The sequence below is a fragment of the Zeus faber genome, assembly GCF_960531495.2.
Source record: "Zeus faber genome assembly, chromosome: 5".
Classification (NCBI taxonomy): domain Eukaryota; kingdom Metazoa; phylum Chordata; class Actinopteri; order Zeiformes; family Zeidae; genus Zeus; species Zeus faber.
In genome coordinates this window covers 37,707,152-37,730,753 of record NC_137192.1, presented here as the reverse complement: position 1 = coordinate 37,730,753, position 23,602 = coordinate 37,707,152, and the positions used below count along the sequence as shown (strand labels likewise).

General features: G+C 39.4%; 1 protein-coding gene across 1 annotated transcript in view; it reads right to left on the bottom strand.

Annotated features, from left to right (window-relative positions):
• LOC307230325 (copine-1-like) overlaps positions 1-23,602 on the bottom strand; it is a 38,047-nt gene that overhangs the window by 2,278 nt on the left and 12,167 nt on the right. Inside the window, exons 2-15 of the mRNA XM_080000631.1 lie at positions 14,270-14,392; positions 13,641-13,820; positions 12,944-13,018; positions 9,853-9,924; positions 9,701-9,784; positions 9,535-9,624; positions 8,991-9,089; positions 8,208-8,294; positions 7,840-7,899; positions 7,623-7,756; positions 7,079-7,133; positions 6,861-6,915; positions 1,591-1,724; positions 1-229 (exon numbers count right to left, since the gene is read on the bottom strand). The exon at positions 1-229 is cut by the window's left edge and continues 8 nt beyond it. Coding sequence (XP_079856757.1) covers positions 1-229; positions 1,591-1,724; positions 6,861-6,915; positions 7,079-7,133; positions 7,623-7,756; positions 7,840-7,899; positions 8,208-8,294; positions 8,991-9,089; positions 9,535-9,624; positions 9,701-9,784; positions 9,853-9,924; positions 12,944-13,018; positions 13,641-13,820; positions 14,270-14,392 — 1,477 coding nt within the window. The remainder of the gene's footprint in view (positions 230-1,590; positions 1,725-6,860; positions 6,916-7,078; positions 7,134-7,622; positions 7,757-7,839; positions 7,900-8,207; positions 8,295-8,990; positions 9,090-9,534; positions 9,625-9,700; positions 9,785-9,852; positions 9,925-12,943; positions 13,019-13,640; positions 13,821-14,269; positions 14,393-23,602) is intronic.

Below are 23,602 nucleotides of genomic sequence, written 5' to 3'. Positions count from 1 at the left end.
AGTCCCGAAAGGGGATGAACTGGACGATGTCCCTGGACGCTGCCTCCCCTGCCGGGCTGCGCAGCGTCCCCCCGTCCCCGTCCAGCAGCTCCATGGCCTGGAAGTCGGCCGGGCCCACCCCCACCACGATGACAGACAGGGGGAGGCGGGACGCCCGGACGATGGCCTCCCTCGTCTGGTCCAAGTCTGTGATCTCTCCATCCGTCAGGATGAGGAGGACAAAGTATTGCTGGGGAGGGAGGGCGGGCGGGAGGTAGGGGGATAAAAAATGCAATTGAATTGATCAGGAGTTTGAGTTTCTCTGCTCATGCACTAAATGCCAGATGATGCTCCCCTTCGTGTTCTGGTCATAATGTCTTTCAGGTGTTTCAGGTCATAGAATCCTTCTCAGGGGCCTATTCACAAATGGATTGCAGACACTGATAGCACTATAAAGACCTGCGCGTCTCAGCGTCCGACTCACAAAAAACATATTGCGCTAATGATAGCACAGCAAGGTAGTGCATTCCACTGCTGCCTTCCAGCAAGAAGGTCCTGGGTTCGATTCCTGTCTGGGGCACTGTTGGCGCCGTGCTCCGGTGGGTTAACTCCCAATTACGGGCCTTTCTGTGTGGAGTTTGCATGTTCTCCCCGTGCTCACATCAGGTTTCCTCCATCTAACAACAGTACGGACCCCCACCAAAAAGCTCCTCATCTCACCAGCGATGGACATATGTGACAAGGTCCCCAGGCCTGAATTCTGCCCCACCCCCAGAGGAAGGACAGCCAGGGTGGTGTAATGCAGAGAAAGCATTTCACCAGCACCATCCAAAGCCTGTGTTGTAGTGTCATGATGTGTGACACTTAATGGTTCTTCTTCCCTTCTGGTACACTTTAATTCACATGCCACTTTAATTCACATGCCACTTTAATGCACATATCTGTATATACATAAGCATATTCCCTCTATCTATTCCATTTTATTTCATTTTATTTTTATTGTATTATATTCTATATATTTTTATTTTATTCTATAAGTATTCAACTTACTGTATTACGTTTTAGGAGTCAGTTAGTCGGTCTATTAGAAATAAAAAATTTTCCTAGGACATATTGGGTGTTATTACATTGTTGTGTGTTGCATTACATTCCACTGCATATATGTATGAAAGTATGTATATGTATGTGACAAATAAAAATCTTGAATCTTGAATACAGCTGATGGCGCAGCGTGGTTACCACCTGGTATCTGCAGACCTCACAGTCACTCTAACTGGGTGTGGTTGTGAATTGGACTTTTTTTTTTTTTTTTTTTTTTTACAATGAACCTTATTTGCATAGAAAATGGCCAATTTTGTGGCAAATGTATGAATAATACCTCATTTAAGTACATGAAATAGCACTGGGGCAACTGAGGTGTTATTTGCGCGGCAGGGCAGTTATGGTACTTTTCACCCTTTGCTGGTGATTTAAGAATTACACGCTTTCTTTTGGTGTCATCTGCTCAGGTTTTCCCATTGTGAATTTGGGTATTGAGAGTAATAAGCGGGATCATGGCCAGCAGAAGCTCATCCTCCCTCCTCAACACTGTGTTTGTCAGTGTGTCCTTACGCTGGCGCTGTTCTGCTGCGCTGCTCTGCTCGCCATGCTTGCCACCTGATTGATGATCGGAGAAAAGTTGGTCGGTCCGGAGAGTCTGAGCTGAGGAAGAGCCATTCGATAGGCTGAGACTATTCCCTCGATCCCTGGAGAGAGAGGGAGGGAGGGGGTGGGGGGGGGTGGGGAGGGAGATTGATTTAATGATTTGGGTTTTAACGACAGCGTGTCAGTGGAAAACCACATCCGAACTTAAATAGTCAGGAAATACATTTTTATCTGCTTTTGGGTTTTACAGGGTTAAAACAAGATGTGAGCCGACAGCACAATACTTATGTATTACTACAGTTGTGCTGAATAATAGTACTCTATTCATCCTCCCAAGGGGAAGATGGAAGCCAACAAGCAGTAGCAGTAGTAGCAGTAGAAGTAGTAGTAGCAGCAGTAGCAGTAGTAGCAGAAGCAGAAGTAGCAGTAGTAGTAGCAGCAGTAGCAGTAGCAGAAGTAGCAGTAGCAGAAATAGCAGCAGCAGTGGCAGCGGTAGCAGTAGTAGCAGTCACAGCAGTAGTAGCAGTAGTGGCAGTAGCAGAAGTAGCAGTAGCAGCAGTAGTAGTGGCAGTAGCACCAGTAGCAGTACACTACATTGAAGATGCCGTCTCCTCCGATCAAAGGAGATGTCAGATTGCGCATGCGTCGAGAGGGTGCTGGCATGTTTTGTTGCCGCTCCTCACCTGCGTGTTTACGTGTCTGTTTCGCTGTTTTTCATCTCCTCGAACTTTTGGCCATCGCTACTTCTGTTTTGGCCCACTGCTGCAACTACTGGAGGCTATTTATTTTATTGTTTTTCCCTGCTGAAACTGGATCAGCGGCTTGCCAGCTTGTCAGCGCCCAGCCCTGTCATCTCGCTGCTAGCCCTCCCTGCTTGCTAGCGCCGCTCTTTTGGCCATCGCTACTTCTATTTTGGCCCACTGCTGCAACTACCTGAGGCTACTTATTTTATTGTTTTTCCCCGCTGAAACTGGATCAGCAGCTTGCCGTCTTGTCAGCTCCCAGCCCTGTCATCTCGCTGCTAGCCCTCCCTGCTAGCCAGCACCGCTAGCTGAGATAGGCGCTCACCTGTTGCGGAGATGGTGCTCTTAAAATTCTCTGCATTGGAACTCATGAATATCTCCTGTCACCCTACTCCAAACTGCCAAACTGTTCCCACCAGCTTCAAAATGGCCTCAATCACACCGATTATAAAGAAGCCTGGTCTTGACCCGGACAACCCAACCACTACCGCCCGATCTCCAACCTTGCGTTCCTAAGCAAAGTCCTGGAACGAGCAGTTGACACCCAACTCCAACAGTACATGTCCCACCATGAGCTTCACAAACCCTTACAATCCGGATTCAGAACTCACCACAGCACGGAGACCGCCCTCGTTAACATCACTAACAACCTCCTCATTTCTGCTGATGCAGGCTACATCAGTATCCTCATCTTCCTTGACCTCTCAGCTGCCTTCGACACAGTCTCACACACTATCCTCCTCAACTGCTATCCGGCTACCTTGGCCTCTCCGGTACAGCACTCTCCTGGTTCCAATCATTTATCACCAACAGGAAGCAGTTTGTCACTATCGGAGACTCCTGCTCCCCTGCCCAAGCTCCTGCCTTCCCCTCCTTGCCTCATCACCGGCTCCCTCCTCTTCACCATCTATCAGCTCCCCCTTAGTCAGATGCATACACCCCATGTCAGCTACACCTACGCGAGGTCACCCAGTTATACCTCAGCACAAAACAATCCACCCTGCTCCACCCTCAGTCTCTCACTGCCTCCGACATCTCCGCGACATAACCTCAGAAGGTGAGAGAACCTGCTCTGATTGTTGAAGGTAGATCTGCTCTGTTGAGTCTTCCCATCCCCCGAAGTGCACAACCTAGGCATTATCTTCGATTCAACCCGATTCAAAATTTCACTCGCATCAAATCCATAACCAAATCTGCCTTCTTCCACCTCAGGAACATCTCCAAACTCCGCCCATCACTGTCTGAGTCCGTGGCAGAAACACTAATCCACAGCTTCATCACCTCCCGTTTGGACTACTGCAATGGAGACCTGTCTGGGGTCTAAGCAAAGCCCTGGACAGGCTCCAGTTTGTTCAAAACTCTGCTGCTAGAGTTCTCACCCGCACCAAGCCCTGGCAGCACATCACCCCCACCCTCATCCATCTCCACCGGCTCCCTGTCAAATCCCGTATCTCTTATAAAACCCTACTATTAACCTACAAATCCATCCACGCCCTTGCCCCTAACAGACCTTCTCCACCCCTACGCCCGGCAGTACCTAACAGACCTCCTCCACCTCTACGCCCCGCAGTACCTAACAGACCTCCTCCACCTCTACGCCCCGCAGTACCTAACAGACCTCCTCCACCTCTACGCCCCGCAGTACCTAACAGGCCTCCTCCACCCCTACGCCCCACAGTACCTAACAGACCTCCTCCACCCCACAGTACCTAACAGACCTCCTCCACCCCTACACTCTGCAGTACCTAACAGACCTTCTCCACCCCTACGCCCCATCCTGGAAGCTGCGGTCCTCAGACACGGGTCTGCTCTCCACCCCTCGCACGAGGCTAAGACCCGTTGGGGACAGAGCCTTCAGTGTGGCTGCCCCCACCCTCTGGAACTCTCTCCACACTGACATTGGAAATGCTCCATCACTGGCCACCTTCAAAAACCTCTTCAAAACCTCCTTGTTCAACGAGGCAGACCTCCTCTGACCCTTTATGGTTTCTTTTTCTTTAATTTATCTTTTTCGATTTATCTACCCTGTCTTGCGTCATTTTGTTTTTTCGTTTTTTCATTGTAAAGTGTACTTGGGTTTGTGAAAGGCGCTATATAAAGCCTAGTTGTTGTTGTTATTATTATTATTATTATTATTATTATTATTATTATTATTATTATTATTAGCAGTAGTAGTAGCAGCAGTAGCAGTAGTTGCAGGAGTAGCAGTAGCAGTAGTAGCAGTAGCAGCAGTAGCAGTAGTAGCAGTAGCAGTAGTAACAGTAGTAGAAGTAGCAGGAGCAGTAGCATGGTAGTAGCAGTAGCAGTAGTAGCAGTAGAAGGAGTAGCAATAGTAACAGTAGAAGTAGCAGTAGCAGTAGTAGCAGTAGTAGTAGCAGTAGTGCCAGTAGTAGTAACAGTAGTAGTAGCAGTAGCAGTAGTAGCAGCATGAAAGTAGCAGTAGTAGCAGTAATAGCAGTACTAGCAGTAGCATGGGAGTAGCAGTAGCAGCAGTAGCAGTAGTAGCAGTAGCAGTAGTAACAGTAGTAGAAGTAGCAGGAGCAGTAGCATGGTAGTAGCAGTAGCAGTAGTAGCAGTAGAAGGAGTAGCAATAGTAACAGTAGAAGTAGCAGTAGCAGTAGTAGCAGTAGTAGTAGCAGTAGTGCCAGTAGTAGTAACAGTAGTAGTAGCAGTAGCAGTAGTAGCAGCATGAAAGTAGCAGTAGTAGCAGTAATAGCAGTACTAGCAGTAGCATGGGAGTAGCAGTAGCAGTAGTAGCAGTAGTAGCAGTAGCATGGTATTAGCAGTAGTAGCAGTAGCAGCAGTAGCAGTGTAGTATTAGCAGGAGCAGTAGCAGTAGCAGTAGCAGTAGTAGCAGTAGCATGGTATTAGCAGTAGCAGCAGTAGCAGCAGTAGTATTAGCAGGAGCAGTAGCATGGTAGTAGCAGTAGCAGTAGTAGCAGTAGCAGCAGTAGTATTAGCAGTAGCAGCAGTAGCAGCAGTAGTATTAGCAGGAGCAGTAGCATGGTAGAAGCAGTAGCAGTAGTAGCAGTAGCAGCAGTAGTATTAGCAGTAGCAGCAGTAGCAGCAGTAGTATTAGCAGGAGCAGTAGCATGGTAGTAGCAGTAGCAGTAGTAGCAGTAGCAGTAGTAGCAGTAGCAGCAGTAGTATTAGCAGTAGCAGCAGTAGCAGCAGTAGTATTAGCAGGAGCAGTAGCATGGTAGTAGCAGTAGCAGTAGCAGTAGTAGCAGTAGCAGCAGTAGCAGCAGTAGTATTAGCAGGAGCAGTAGCATGGTAGTAGCAGTAGTAGCAGTAGTAGCAGTAGCAGTAATAGCAGTAGCAGTAGTAGCAGTAGCAGTAATAGGCTGCTAGTCAGTCACGGACACTAAGTGTCATTCATATTTAGGATGTCAACGACTGTAGGATTTATTATTATATTATATTATATTTTAAGTCCAAACAAAACTAAAAACTGCACTAAAAACACAGTTTTTACAAATATAAGTTCTAAAATGAATATAGAATATATGTAATAAAGTGTGTGTATGTGTGTGTGTGTGCATGTATGTGTGTGTGTTTGTGTGTATGTGTGCGTGTATGTATGTGTCTGTGTTTGTTTGTGAGTATGTATGTGTGTGTGTGTTTGTGCATGTGTGTGTATGTATGTGTGTGTATATGTAAGTGTGCATGTGTGTGTGTGTATGTATGTGTGTGTGTATGTGTGTGTCTGTGTTTGTGTGTATGTGTTTGTGTATTCGTATGTGTATTTGTGTGTGTATGTATGTGTGTGTGTTTGTGTATCTGTGTGTGTGTATGTATGTGTCTGTGTTTGTGTATGTATGTACGTATATGTATGTGTGTACGTGTGTGTGTGTGTGTGTGTGTGTATGTGTGTGTTTGCGTGTATGTATGTGTGTTTGTGTGTATGTGTGCGTGTATGTATGTGTGTTTGTATATGTGTGTGTGTGTATGTGTGTGTGTATATGTATGTGTGTGTATGTATGTGTGTGTTTGTGTGTATGTGTGCGTGTATGTATGTGTTTGTGTGTGTGTATGTGTGTGTGTGTGTACGTGTATGTATGTGTGTGTGTATATGTATGTGTGTGTACGTATATGTATGTGTGTGAGTATATGTATGTGTGTGTTTGTGTGTATGTGTGTGTTTGTGTGTATGTGTGTGTTTGTGTGCATGTGTATATGTGTGTATGTATGTATGTATGTGTGTGTGTTTATGTATATGTGTTTGTGTGTATGTACATGTGTGTGTACGTATATGTATGTGTGTGAGTATATGTATGTGTGTGTTTGTGTGTATGTGTGTGTGTGTGTGTGTGTGTGTCTGTGTGTTTGTGTATGTGTGTGTGTCTGTATGTATGTGTGTGTGTTTGTGTGTATGTGTGTGTTTGTGTGCATGTGTATATGTGTGTATGTATGTATGTATGTATGTGTGTGTGTTTATGTATATGTGTTTGTGTGTATGTACATGTGTGTGTACGTATATGTATGTGCGTGTACCTTGGCAGTAGGGGTTGCTGGGGTTAAAGTTCAGCGCAAATTCATGATGCGCCACCTGGAGGTTGAAAGAGAAATTGCAAATGGATTGATTGAGATTAAGAAATCTGACTGGGAACGACATGATACTGAAACCTCCTGTCTCACCACTCTGCTACAGCTGAAACCTCTCATCTCACCACTGTTACAGAGTGATGATGATTGACAGGTGATTAACTCACCTGGTAATCTGGAGGAAGTTTGGCTCCAAATCCGAACGCTGGGAATAATTGATCTCTGAGAAACAGAAACAGAGCATCTTCCAAATAGTTTCCAAACAGGTGAATAGGGCGTAGGGGGAGCAGGAGGGAGTTTCTGGGGGTAGGGTGTTAGGGTATAGGGTGCAGTTGTCAAGGTGTCAGGGGGTAGAGTGTTGGGGTGTAGGGTGCAATTGTTCGGGGGTAGGGTGTTAAGGTGTAGGGTGCAGGTGTTACGGGGTAGGGTGTTGGGGTGTAGGGTGCAGGTGTTAGGGGGTACGGTGTTGGGGTATAGGGTGCGAGTATTAGGGAATTAGGGTGTTCGGGTGTAGGGTCGGTTGGTAGGGTGTGGGGTGTAGGGGCCAATTGTTCGGAAGTAGGGTGTTCAGGTGTAGGTTGCGGGTGTTAGGGGGTAGGGTTTTGAGGTGCAGGGTGTAGGTGTTAGGGGGTTAGGGAGTAGGGCGTTGTGGTGTAGGGTGCAGGTGTTAGGGGGTAGGGTGTTGTGGTGTAGGGTGCAGGTAGTACTGACGTGTCGTAGTCCTGCACCACCTGGCCCACTGACCACACTGCCTCCAGATACTGGTTCATACCGTCCGGACTCAGGAAGTGCAAAGAGTTGGGGGAGCGAGGGTCTCCATTAGAGCCTGTGAAGTCAATCCCCACCTACACACACACACACACACACACACTCTGTATGTCTGTGTGTGTGTGTGTGTGTGTGTAGGTGTGTGTGTGTCCATCCTCACAGTGAAGTTGATCTGGCAGCCTCCCATCACATAGTCCAGAAATGAGTGTTGTGTCACCACCTGCACACACACACACACACAGTAAGGGGTGGGGCTCCACACACACACACACACACACACACACACACACACACACACACACACAGTAAGGGGTGGGGCTCCACACACACACACACACACACACACACAGTAAGGGGTGGGGCTACACACACACACACACACACACACACACACACACACACACACACACACACACACACACACACACACACACACACACACACACACACACACACACACACACACACACACACACACACACACACGGGTGGGGCTCCTCTCCTGGGGGATTATGAGTAATTTTCTACCTGGCAGCTTTTCACACACACAACGCCAGAGTTCTTGTAGCTTTTCTTCTTCTTCTGTTTTTCAGGATGGATGCAGTCAAACTCCACCTGGGAAACAGCACCGCCCACAGGTCAGATCACAGCAGTAGTAGTAGTAGGAGTAGCTTAGTAGTAGTTAAGTAGAAGCAGTAGTTAATAGTAGTAGTAATAATAATGAAGAGCCCAGGTGGCTGCACACAGTCACTGTGGCTCCTTCATGCTGAAGCTTTAGTGCTCAGTTGGAATTTATCCCAGTATTTTCGTTTGGCTGTTCACATTATTTTGTAAATGTGGCCAATATCAGATTCCAATGTGAACGGGTACTACTACCTGTGTTGTGAGTTTAGTAGTATTATTAGTAGTAGTCGTAGTAGTATTAGTAGTAATAGTATAGTAGTAGTAGTAGTAGTAATTTGGTAGTAGTATTAGTGGTAGTAGCAGTCAATTTAGTAGTATTAGTTGTAGTAGTAGTGGTAGTTTAGTAGTAGTATTAGTGGTAGTAGCAGTCAGTTTAGTAGTATTGTTGTAGTAGTATTAGTCATAGTAGTATTAGTAGTGGTAGTAGTTTAGTAGTAGTAGTAGTATTAATAGTAGTAGTAATTTGGTAGTAGTATTAGTGGTAGTAGCAGTCAATTTAGTAGTATTAGTTGTAGTAGTATTAGTAGTAGTGGTAGTTTAGTAGTAGTATTAGTGGTAGTAGCAGTCAATTTAGTAGTATTGGTGTAGTAGTAGTAGTAGTAGTACAAGTACTACAAGTAGTCTCACCGGAGAACCGTGAGCTGCTTTCTGAAGCTCAGACACTTTAGTGGTGAAAGAACCGATGAGATCATGCGAACCATCACTGTCATAATCTGAACATTGGACCTGGAGGAGAAGAGGAGGAGGAGGAGAGGAGAGGGAGGAGGAGGAGGAGAGGAGGGGAGGAGGAGAAAGAGGAGGAGACATCATTGTTGAAACCATATTCTCCATCAGCCCAAGATTGTAAATTCATTGAAAAAAAACCTGATAGTTGCTCCTTAAGAGGGGTGGGGGGGGGGTGTGTGTGTGTGTGTGTGTGTGTGTGTGTGTGTGTGTGTGTGTGTGTCTCAGGAGGTAGAGCTGGTGGTCTAGTGATCTAAACGTTGCTGGTTGGATCCCAGGCTCCTCCTGCTAGCATGCTGTAGTGTCCTTGAGCAAGACACTTAACCCCTCATTGCTCCTGATGGCTGCGTCCGTCGGTGTTTGAATAATTGTAAGTGGCTTTGATAAAAGCGTCTGATCAATGTAATGTAATGTAATTGTGTTTGTGTATGTGTGTGTATGTGTGTACCTTGATGCTGCACTCTGTGTTGCTGCTGCTCAAGGTGTGTAAACTGATGCAGAACTGTTTCCAGCTCGGACTCAGGGAGTTCTTTACCACCTGCAACACAGCATCATGTGTAAATAGTGCGTACTTAGTGTATACTTAGCGTATACTCAGTGTGTACTGTGTGTACCTCGGTCCTGTGCACAAGGCTCCACTTTCCATCGTCTCCTTGTTTAAAGAATTCCAGGAACGGATCCGACTTCCCAAATACATCCTGAAGTACAACGCAGTACAATTACTACATTACATAGCAGACGGGCAGACAGACAGGCAGACGGGCACCTTCTTATCCAGTCCTTTGGCTTCCAGTTCCAGAACAACGGCTCTGTTGTCTTTCACCTCCTCAGCAGTGACCTGCAGGTACACACATATCCATACTGAATATATACTACTACTACTACTGTTACACATACGTGTATATGTAAACACACATACAGTGGTACCTTGACTTACGAGCCAATTTTTTTTTTCTAAGTGGCAAACATCAGTGAAGAAGATTAAGAGTGGAAACAAATAAATAAATAAATTGTAGCAATTAAGTTCAGCAATAAAGTGGGGCAACAAACGAAAGCAACTAAAAAAAAGCACGAAACAACCTCCAACCTCCTCCGCCTATCTCCTCCACCCTCCACCTCCGCCAGCATCTTCCGTTAGTCCAAGTCGTCTGATCTCCAAGGTAAATACACTTCATAAAACCAGTTTATTTCTTTACATTCTGTTATTATGTTTTATTATGTTTTTATACAATATTTGTTATTTAGAAATACATTTTTCTTATTTAAAATTACGTGACAAAAAAGATTTGGGTGTTTTTTTGGGGCTGGAACGGATTAAAGGCATTTCAATAAATATCAATTGGGAAAATTGATTTGCTATACAAGCAGATTGAATTACGAGCTCTGTCACGGAACCAATTTAACTCCTAAGTCAAAGTACCACTGTGTGTGTTTATATATATATATATATATATATATATATATATATATATATATACACACACACACACACACACACACACACACACACACACACACACACACACACACACACACACACACACACACACACACACACTGGGGCAAAAAAGTATTTAGTCAGCCACCAATTGTGCAAGTTCTCCCACTTAAAAAGATGAGAGAGGCCTGTTATTTTCATCGTAGGTTCACTTCAACTATGAGAGACAAAATGAGAAAAAAAAAATCCAGAAAATCACATTGTCTGATTTTTAAAGAATTTATTTGCAAATTATGGTGGAAAATAAGTATTTGGTCAATAACAAAAGTTCATCTCAATACTTTGTTATATACGCTTTGTTTGCAATGACAGACGTCAAACGTTTTCTGTAAGTCTTCACAAGGTTTTCACACACTGTTGCTGGTATTTTGGCCCATTCCTCTATGCAGATCTCCTCTAGAGCAGTGATGTTTTGGGGCTGTCGCTGGGCAACACGGACTTTCAACTCCCTCCAAAGATTTTCTATGGGGTTGAGATCTGGAGACTGGCTAGGCCACTCCAGGACCTTGAAATGCTTCTTACGCAGCCACTCCTACGTTGCCCGGGCGGTGTGTTTGGGATCATTGTCATGCTGAAAGACCCAGCCACGTTTCATCTTCAATGCCCTTGCTGATGGAAGGAGGTTTTCACTCAAAATCTCACGATACATGGCCCCATTCATTCTTTTCTTAACACAGATCAGTCGTCCTGGTCCCTTTGCAGGAAAACAAAAGCATGATGCCCCAAAAGCATGATGTTTCCACCCCCATGCTTCACAGTAGGTATGGTGTTCTTTGGATGCAACTCAGCTTTCTTTCTCCTCCAAACACAACAAGTTGAGTTTTTACCAAAAAGTTCTATTTTGGTTTCATCTGACCATATGACATTCTCCCAATCCTCTTCTGGATCATCCGAATGCTCTCTAGCAAACTTCAGACGGGCCTGGACATGTACTGGCTTAAGCAGGGGGACACGTCTGGCACTGCAGGATTTGAGTCCCTGGCGGCGTAGTGTGTTACTGATGGTAGCCTTTGTTACATTGGTCCCAGCTCTCTGCAGGTCATTCACTAGGTCCCCCCGTGTGGTTCTGGGATGTTTGTTCACCGTTCTTGTGTTCATTTTGACCCCACGCGGTGAGATCTTGCGTGGAGCCCCAGATCGAGGGAGATTATCAGTGGTCTTTTATGTCTTCCATTTTCTAATAATTGCTCCCACAGTTGATTCTTCACAACAAGCTGCTTACCTATTGCAGATTCAGTCTTCCCAGCCTGGTGCAGCTCTACAATTTTGTGTCCTTTGACAGCTCTTTGGTCTTGGCCATAGTGGAGTTTGGAGTGTGACTGTTTGAGGTTGTGGACAGGTGTCTTTTATACTGATAACAAGTTCAAACAGGTGTCATTAATACAGGTAACGAGTGGAGGACAGAGGAGTCTCTTAAAGAAAAAGTTACAGGTCTGTGAAAGCCAGAAATCTTGCTTGTTTGTTGGTGACCAAATACTTATTTTACCAAGGAATTTACCAATTAATTCATTAAAAATCCTACAATGTGATTTCCTGGATTCTTTCCCCCCATTCTGTCTCTCATAGTCGAAGTGAACCTATGATGAAAATTACAGGCCTCTCATCTTTTTAAGTGGGAGAACTTGCACAATTGGTGGCTGACTAAATACTTTTTTGCCCCACTGTGTGTGTGTGTGTGTGTGTATATATATATATATATATATATATATATATATATATATACACACACACACACACACACACACACACTGTAAATATATACAGAACACATACATACTTACTTATACATACTCATATTTTATTTAAAGTGTTGGATCAAGTACCCTATGATACATATACAGGTACTCCTCACTTAACGACCTGTTTAACCAGCATTCAGACTTACAACCAGCCCTCTGATCAGTCAAGCATCTCATCACCCATTATACACTATATATACTATGTACACTATATACCTTATATACACTGTATATACTATATACACTATATATACTATATATGCAATATATTCTACATACACTGTATATGCTATATATAATATATACTACATACACACTATATACACTATATACATTATACAGTATATACACTATATACACACTATTTACACTATATACACACTATATACACTGTATATACTATAAACACTGGATACACTATATATACCAGCCACGCCCCCTTACCACAAAATAACACAGGTCCTCGATTATCGACCAATTCACTTATGACCTGGTTGTAGGAACAGAACTCAGTTGTTAAGTGAGGAGTACCTGTATTTATATTATATATGTATGTATATATAAATGAGTCGTTAAGTGAGGAGTACCTGTATATATATATTTATACACATGGTACTTACTGTGATGGTTCCTTTTCCGGCAGGTTTTCCGTTCTTCAGCAGTAAAGGTCTGTTCACTGTTTTACTGGAGACGATCTGTTGCACAGTACATATAGAGTAGACAGAACACACAGCCTACACAGAGTACACAGACACAGTGCAAAGATACACAGCACTGTTTATTTTATTCATTTAGCAGATGGTTATTTAAACTTGCTAGGCTGTGTATCATTAACCAATAAAGATCAATCTTGAGGGAGGACTAGAGGGTGGAGGACAAGAAGAGGGGGAGGACTTCCTGAGGGATGGAGGACAAGAAGAGAGGAAGGACTTCCTGAGGCATGGAGGACAAGAAGAGAGGGAGGACTTCCTGAGGGATGGAGGACAAGAATAGAGGGAGGACATCCTGAAGGATGGAGGACAAGAAGAGAAGGAGGACTTCCTGTAGGACTGGCAGCTTCATCATCAGTGATTGATCATCTAGTTGTTCAATTCTATGTATTGGTAAAATAAAGACTTTCAGTCAATAAGTATTTATGAAAAATATGAATTATAAAAATTGTTGACTCATTGACTTTATTGAATAGTAAAGTCTTGGATTGATAAAGGGTTAATAATATCAATGAGCCAATCAGCGAGCCTGGAAGGAAGGAAGAAGCGGGTCACTGCTGTCGTTATTGTAACGTGATGGCTGATCAGGGGCTGCAGTGATTGGTACCTGGCCCAGCGTTAGCTCCACCCCTCCCAGGAAGTCGTCGTCGTCCAGGGAGTCTGACTTGTTGTCGATGTCGTAGATTCCCAGACGCAGCTTCTGCACCGTCTCAAAGTGGAAGTCCAACCTGAGACGTTCGCTGAACGAGGGATGAGAGCAGTTCTTCACCTTCTCTGTACGGGCCAGCTGGAGAGAGGGAGAGGAGAGAGGGGAGGGTAGAGGGATTCAAGATTCAAGAGGTTTATTCGTTACATACATATACATACTTTCATACATACTTTCATGCATATACATACTTTCATATATGGGGGGGGGGGGGGAGTGGGGGCTTCCTCATTCACCTCAAACCATTTTCTAAAGTTCTGTGCTAACTCTAGTACCTATGTAACACCACCAAATGGCACCACTGGCTAGCATTAGCATAGAGGGAAAATGATACAGGGACTGGGAGAAGCAGTTGCCGTGGCAACGGTCATTATTCAAGAGTATCATCACATCTGCATTAATGTTACAGTGTGTCTTTGACACGTTTACACCTGGTATCAACGTGCGTCTTGGTGATCCGATTCCAAGTGGACAGCTCTAATGCCAGGAAGGAAGGAAGGAAGGAAGGGTCTTTGGTATCCTGGTCTGACCTGGGTCCATCTCCCTCCCGTCTCCTGCAGCAGGACGCACTGAGGGTCCGACTTGGATCCAACATCTTTATCCAGAAGATGTGAGCAGGAGACAGAGAGCTCCACCAGGCTGACGCAGTCCATCTGGGGGAGGGAGGCAGTTTGAGTTGTTCAAAACATTCTTTAACTCCTGGCTGCAGGACCAGCGCTTCAACAACCACATCAAAGTAGATGTGTTGGTGGTTACAGCGCCACCATCCAGCCCATCAATCCACTTTTTTGCGTTACCTAGTTTCGGAACATTTTAATCCTATCTTCCAAGTCTGGTGTCCAACTTGACCGAACCAGAACCAAAACCAACTGGACCAAACCAGAACCAACTGGACCAAACCAGAACAAACTGTACCAAACAAGAACCAACTGGACCGAACCAGAACCAATGGTAACAAACCAGAACCAACTGGATGGAACCAGAACCAACTGTACCAAACAAGAACCAACTGCACCGAACCAGAACCAACGGTACCAAACAAGAACCAACTGGACCAAACCAGAACCAACTGGACCAAACAAGAACCAAGGTACCAAACCAGAACCAATAGTACCAAACAAGAACCAACTGGACCAAACCAGAACCAACTAGACGGAACCACAACCAGCTGGATGGAACAAGAACCAACTGGACCGAACCAGAACAAACTGGACCGAACCAGAACCATCTGTACTAAACAAGAACCAACTGGACTCAACCACAACTAACTGGACGGAACCAGAACCAACTGGATGGAACAAGAACCAACTGGACGGAACCAGAACCAACTGGACGGAACCAGAACCAGCATCAACTGGACCAAAAGAGAAACATCTGGAATGACATTTTTTTATTTGTATTTGTTTATCATAGATTTTTATATTAAAAAAAACGGAAATTGTATGAAACTCCAGTTATTTATTACATATTGAAAAAATAAAGGAGTACAACACAAAAGTCTAGTAAAAAGGAAATGGTTCCTTAACTTCATAATAATAATAATCTCATTGTATTGAACTTCCAAACAAAGTATGGCTGGATACCAAAATGGAAACAATAGAACGGAATAGTTTTGGAGAATCAATTTCTAATTTCTTTCTAGTGATTCTGCCCCCCCCCCGCCCCCCTCTCATACTTTCCCAAACTGAGAAGTTGGTAGAAATTCTCATGATATATAAAACGTCAATATGTAGATAAAGTCAATATACGGATAAAGACTGAGTCCCCATGGCAACAGCCACCAGGCAATAATTCAACACATCCATTTGAATAAGTGGACTCATTGGAGAGATGATTTAGAGTCTGTGTCCTTTCTGGTTATGTAACCAATACTCCAATAAATAAAATATTGCTATTGGTCTTTATATCACAATTTAGTTTTAGATTAATTTCATCAGTACTTTGTTTTAACTTAATTACTTTACTTTTACTTCTACTTATCTTTGGGAATACTTTTACGAAGAACGACATGACCTTGGGCATGACATTCAGCGGTCCACACCACCACCACGTCTACGAGCTTGCCGGCAGCTGCAGTCCGCCACGACCCCCTTCTCTATAGACTGATTACTGATGGAACGGCTCAAACTTATTATTATTATTATTATTATTATGTAAATATATAATGATGATAACAATAATAATAATAATGCCTTTGCGATGATCTGAGAAATCAGTTTGTTATCATTTGGTCTCATTGGGTAAATCTGCTGTACATCATGACAAATACATCATGTGATCTGATCAAGCTCAGGTGATGGGACAGTTGCACATACGGGAGGAATGCTGCACTTTGGGAAACTACTACTTATGATTATATGCCCCATTGTGTCCTATAATGCCCTATCATGTCCTATAAGGCCCCATTGTGTCCTATAAGGCCCCATCATGTCCTATAATGCCCCATCGTGTCCTATAATGCCCTATCGTGTTCTATTATGCCCTATCGTGTTCTATTATGCCCTATCGTGTTCTATTATGCCCTATCGTGTCCTATTGTTTCCCATAATGCCCTATTGTGTCCCATAATGCCCTATTGTGTCCTATGATGCCCTATCGTGTCCTATGATGCCCTATCGTGTCCTATGATGCCCTATCGTGTCCTATAATGCCCTATCGTGTCCTATGATGCCCTATCGTCTCCTATAATGCCCCATTGTGTGTCCTTTAATGCCCCATTGTGTCCTATAATGCCCCATTGTGTCCTATAACACCATGTTGTGTCCTATAACACCCTATCAAGTCCTATAATGCCCCATTGTGTCCTATAATGCCCCATTGTGTCCTATAATTCCCTATTGTGTCCTACAATGCCCTATCGTGTCCTATAATGCCCTATCGTGTCCTATTGTGTCCCATAATGCTCTGTGTCCTATGATGCCCTATCGTGTCCTATAATGCCCCATTGTGTCCTATAACACCCTGTTGTGTCCTATAACACCCTATCAAGTCCTATAACGCCCCATTGTGTCCTATAACACCCTATCAAGTCCTATAATGCCCCATTGTGTCCTATAATGCCCCATTGTGTCCTATAATTCCCTATTGTGTCCTACAATTCCCTATCGTGTCCTATTGTGTCCCATAATGCTCTGTCCTATAATTCCCCATTGTGTCCTATAATGCCCCATTGTGTGTCCTATAATGCCCCATTGTGTGTCCTATAATGCCCCATTGTGTCTTATAATGCCCCATCGTGTCCTATAATTCCCAATTGTGTCCTACAATGCCCTATCGTGTCCTATAATGCCCCATTGTGTCCCATAATGCCCCATTGTGTGTCCTATAATGCCCCATTGTGTCCTATAACACCCTATTGTGTCCTATAACACCCTTTCAAGTCCTATAATGCCCTATCAAGTCCTATAATGCCCTATCAAGTCCTATAATGCCCTAGAGAGACAGACAGGTAGAGCGACAGACAAGTAGAGACAGACAGGTAGGGAGACAGACATGTAGACAGGCATGTAGACACACAGACATGTACACAGACAGGTAGAGGGTTCATCATCATGTCTCACTCTGTCTGGTCTGAATGACAGTTTCCTTGAATATTTTTTAATATTTATATAATATTATTATTCAAGAATATTATACTTATTATACTATTATAATATTATACTTTAATATTATGTTTTATGATTTGACGAATATATTGTGCTAATGCGTAATATTATATATGTACACAATTTGACATATAATATTATACATTAGCATAATATATTAATGTATACAATTTGTCAAATATATTATGCTAATGTGTATTATTATATATGTATACTATTTGACCAGTATATTATGCTAAAGTATAATATTATACAGTATATGTATACTATTTGACTAATATATTATGCTTAAGTATAATATTATATATGTATACTATTTGACTGAAATATTGTGGTAATGTGTAATATTTTTTATGTATATTATTTGACTAAGATATTACGGTAATGTATAATAGTATATATGTAAACTATTTGACTAATATATAATTGTGCAAATATGTAATATATATGTATACTATTTGACTAAAATATTATGGTAATGTATAATACTGTATATGTATACTATTTGACATCTATTATTATGCTTATGTATATTATATATTTATACAATTTGACTTATATTATGCTTATGTATATTATATATGTATACTATTTGACTTCTATTTTTATGCTTATGTATAATATTGTATATGTATAGTATTTGACTTCTATTTTTATGCTTATGTATAATATTACATATGTATACTATTTGACTTCTATTTTTATGCTTATGTATAATATTACATATGTATACTATTTGACTTATATTTTTATGCTTATGTATAATATTGTATATGTATTGTATGTGACTTCTATTTTTATGCTTATGTATAATATTGTATATGTATTGTATGTGACTTCTATTTTTATACTTATGTATAATATTGTATATGTATTGTATTTGACTTCTATTTTTATACTTATGTATAATATTGTATATGTATTGTATTTGACTTCTATTTTTATACTTATGTATAATATTGTATATGTATTGTATTTGACTTCTATTTTTATACTTATGTATAATATTGTATATGTATTGTATTTGACTTCTATTTTTATACTTATGTATAATATTGTATATGTATTGTATTTGACTTCTATTTTTATACTTATGTATAATATTGTATATGTATTGTATTTGACTTCTATTTTTATACTTATGTATAATATTGTATATGTATTGTATTTGACTTCTATTTTTATACTTATGTATAATATTGTATATGTATTGTATTTGACTTCTATTTTTATACTTATGTATAATATTGTATATGTATTGTATTTGACTTCTATTTTTATACTTATGTATAATATTGTATATGTATTGTATTTGACTTCTATTTTTATGCTTATGTATAATATTGTATATGTATTGTATTTGACTTCTATTTTTATGCTTATGTATAATATTGTATATGTATTGTATTTGACTTCTATTTTTATGCTTATGTATAATATTACATATGTATTGTATTTGACTTCTATTTTTATACTTATGTATAATATTGTATATGTATTGTATTTGACTTCTATTTTTATACTTATGTATAATATTGTATATGTATTGTATTTGACTTCTATTTTTATACTTATGTATAATATTGTATATGTATTGTATTTGACTTCTATTTTTATACTTATGTATAATATTGTATATGTATTGTATTTGACTTCTATTTTTATACTTATGTATAATATTGTATATGTATTGTATTTGACTTCTATTTTTATACTTATGTATAATATTGTATATGTATTGTATTTGACTTCTATTTTTATACTTATGTATAATATTGTATATGTATTGTATTTGACTTCTATTTTTATACTTATGTATAATATTGTATATGTATTGTATTTGACTTCTATTTTTATACTTATGTATAATATTGTATATGTATTGTATTTGACTTCTATTTTTATACTTATGTATAATATTACATATGTATTGTATTTGACTTCTATTTTTATACTTATGTATAATATTACATATGTATTGTATTTGACTTCTATTTTTATACTTATGTATAATATTACATATGTATTGTATTTGACTTCTATTTTTATACTTATGTATAATATTACATATGTATTGTATTTGACTTCTATTTTTATACTTATGTATAATATTGTATATGTATTGTATTTGACTTCTATTTTTATACTTATGTATAATATTACATATGTATTGTATTTGACTTCTATTTTTATACTTATGTATAATATTACATATGTATTGTATTTGACTTCTATTTTTATACTTATGTATAATATTACATATGTATTGTATTAGACTTCTATTTTTATACTTATGTATAATATTACATATGTATTGTATTAGACTTCTATTTTTATACTTATGTATAATATTACATATGTATTGTATTTGACTTCTATTTTTATACTTATGTATAATATTACATATGTATTGTATTTGACTTCTATTTTTATACTTATGTATAATATTACATATGTATTGTATTTGACTTCTATTTTTATACTTATGTATAATATTACATATGTATTGTATTTGACTTATATTTTTATACTTATGTATAATATTACATATGTATTGTATTTGACTTATATTTTTATACTTATGTATAATATTACATATGTATTGTATTAGACTTATATTTTTATACTTATGTATAATATTACATATGTATTGTATTTGACTTCTATTTTTATACTTATGTATAATATTACATATGTATTGTATTTGACTTCTATTTTTATACTTATGTATAATATTACATATGTATTGTATTTGACTTCTATTTTTATACTTATGTATAATATTACATATGTATTGTATTTGACTTCTATTTTTATACTTATGTATAATATTACATATGTATTGTATTTGACTTCTATTTTTATACTTATGTATAATATTGTATATGTATTGTATTTGACTTCTATTTTTATACTTATGTATAATATTACATATGTATTGTATTTGACTTCTATTTTTATACTTATGTATAATATTACATATGTATTGTATTTGACTTCTATTTTTATACTTATGTATAATATTACATATGTATTGTATTTGACTTCTATTTTTATACTTATGTATAATATTACATATGTATTGTATTTGACTTCTATTTTTATACTTATGTATAATATTACATATGTATTGTATTTGACTTCTATTTTTATACTTATGTATAATATTACATATGTATTGTATTTGACTTCTATTTTTATACTTATGTATAATATTACATATGTATTGTATTTGACTTATATTTTTATACTTATGTATAATATTACATATGTATTGTATTTGACTTCTATTTTTATACTTATGTATAATATTACATATGTATTGTATTAGACTTCTATTTTTATACTTATGTATAATATTACATATGTATTGTATTTGACTTCTATTTTTATACTTATGTATAATATTACATATGTATTGTATTTGACTTATCTTTTTATACTTATGTATAATATTACATATGTATTGTATTTGACTTCTATTTTTATACTTATGTATAATATTACATATGTATTGTATTTGACTTCTATTTTTATACTTATGTATAATATTACATATGTATTGTATTTGACTTATATTTTTATACTTATGTATAATATTACATATGTATTGTATTTGACTTATATTTTTATACTTATGTATAATATTACATATGTATTGTATTTGACTTATATTTTTATACTTATGTATAATATTACATATGTATTGTATTTGACTTCTATTTTTATACTTATGTATAATATTACATATGTATTGTATTTGACTTCTATTTTTATACTTATGTATAATATTACATATGTATTGTATTTGACTTCTATTTTTATACTTATGTATAATATTACATATGTATTGTATTTGACTTATATTTTTATACTTATGTATAATATTACATATGTATACTAGCGAAGCAGCAGCTTGAGCTCGTGCAGCAGAAGGCCTGCTTCTGATTGGCTTCTCGCCTGACAGAGCGCGCTCTGATTGGACAGCATGGACTCTCAGTTCCGCCCCTAAACCACAGACCCGGAAGTGAGCAGACCTCCGCTCGGGTTGGAAAGTAAGAGTTCAATAAAATAAACGTCAAGACCTAAAAAAAAATCACTGTAGTAATGCTGTAGTAATAGTGTACCAATCTAGGAGTAGTACTACTGTAGTAATATAGTAGTAATGCTGAAGTAATACTGTAGCAATCTAGGAGTAGTACTACTGTACTAATCTAGTAGTCGTAGTACTTTAGTAATATAGTAGTAATACAGTACTACTGTAGTGCTAATGTAATAATATAGCAGTAGTAATACTGTGGTAATATAGTAGTATTACTAATGTATTACTGTAATACAGTAGTAGTACTGTAATTTATAAAGTAGTAACACTGTTGTAATATAGTAGTAATATAGTAGTACTACTGTGGTAATATAGAAGTAGTACTACTTTAGCTATATAGTAGTAATACTGTAGTAGTACTACTGTAGCAATATAGTAGTAGTACTGTAGTAATATAGCAGTAATACGGTAGTACTACTGTAGTAATATAGTAGTGGTACTACTGTTGCAATATAGTAGTAGTACTGTAGTAATATAGCACTAATACTATAGTACTACTGTAGTACTAAACATTGTGGGCCATGCACCGATCCAGTATTGAACTAGCCTATCGAACCCACATCCCTAATCAATATCCAGAATGTGATTGATCAGAGCTGCAGACACATTGGAATGTGGATGGGAAAGATATACACTCAAAAGGCCATGTTAATTAACCATAACCAGAAGCACTAACCAGGTCAACGATCCCTGAACAGGTTAACGAACCATAACCAGAAACCAGACCAAGTTAACTAACCCTAATCAGATGAACTGACCATAACCAGAACACTAACCAGGTTAACTAACCCTAATCAAGTTAATTAATCATATCCAGAAAACTAACCAGGTAAGCTAACCCATATAAGATGAACTAACCATAACCATAAAACTAAGCAGGTAACCTCACCATAGAAAGGTGAACTAACCATTGCCAGAAAACTAACCAGGTTAACTAATCCTAATAAGGTTAACTAACCATAATCAGAAAAATAACCAGGTTAACTAACCATAACCTACTTACCTGCTGTGGTGAGGAGCCTTCAGTCACACACACATTGAAGCTTCAGCTCTACAGTGTATCTGTACAGTGTGCAGCTCTACAGTAGTGCGCAGCTCTACAATATACAGCTTTACAGTGTCTAGCTCCACAGTATACAGCTCTAGTGCGCAGCTCTACAGTAGTGCGCAGCTCTACAATATACAGCTTTACAGTGTCTAGCTCCACAGTATACAGCTCTAGTGCGCAGCTCTACAGTATTCAGCTCCAAAGTGTGCAACTCTACAGTACACAGCTCTACAGTGTGCAGGTTTACAGTATACAGATCTAGTGTGCAGCTCTACAACATAGAACTCTAGTGCAGTTCTACAGTGTACAGCTCCAGTGCACAGCTCTACAGTGTGCAGGTCTGCAGTATACAGCTGTAGTGGCCAGCGCTAGTGTACAGTTCGACAGTGCCTAGTTCTAGTCTAGCCCTACAGTGTATAGTGTACAGCTCTACAGTGTCTAGCTCTACAGTGTAAAGTATACAGCTCTAGTGTGCAGCTGTACAGTATCCAGCTCTATTAGCACAGTACTGCTGTATTTCTACATCATGACATGCTGCAAAATGTTTCACAGGAAGCAGTTTCATGGATCGACAGCTGTACACTGATCAATAAATCCGCTCCATCTCCCACTCTTCTGGAACGTGACCTTGGCCTCTGTGTGAAGGTCACAGCAGCACCCAAACGGCTTCAACCTTCAACTAACCATCAGTTTTTTGAAACGTCAGCTCCTTTTCACACCATCTACAGCTGGAATGTTAAAAATCAATTCAGTGATTTGTTTCTAAACACATTACACGTGACAGTTATTGCTGGAAACATGCAAAAAGACTGAAGGACGCCAGACTGAAGAGTTTGACAACTGTTTTTCACCATCTTTGTATTGAGGATTTTTTGGCAGGTCTGAAATGGTGGTTCGATTGATGCACTGGCCCCACTTAGCACAGGCCACTGTGTAAACACTGTATAAAGCCTAGAGCACATTAGCATCATTGGGCCAGAGCAGAGGTTCCCAACTACCGTCATCAGAGCAGCTCCAGAGATCAGAGCAAACAGTTCTCCAAACAAAGCAATTAAAAACAGTGTTTTTACGGATTTAACCCCCACCCCCAGGCGTGGCCCCCCTTGCC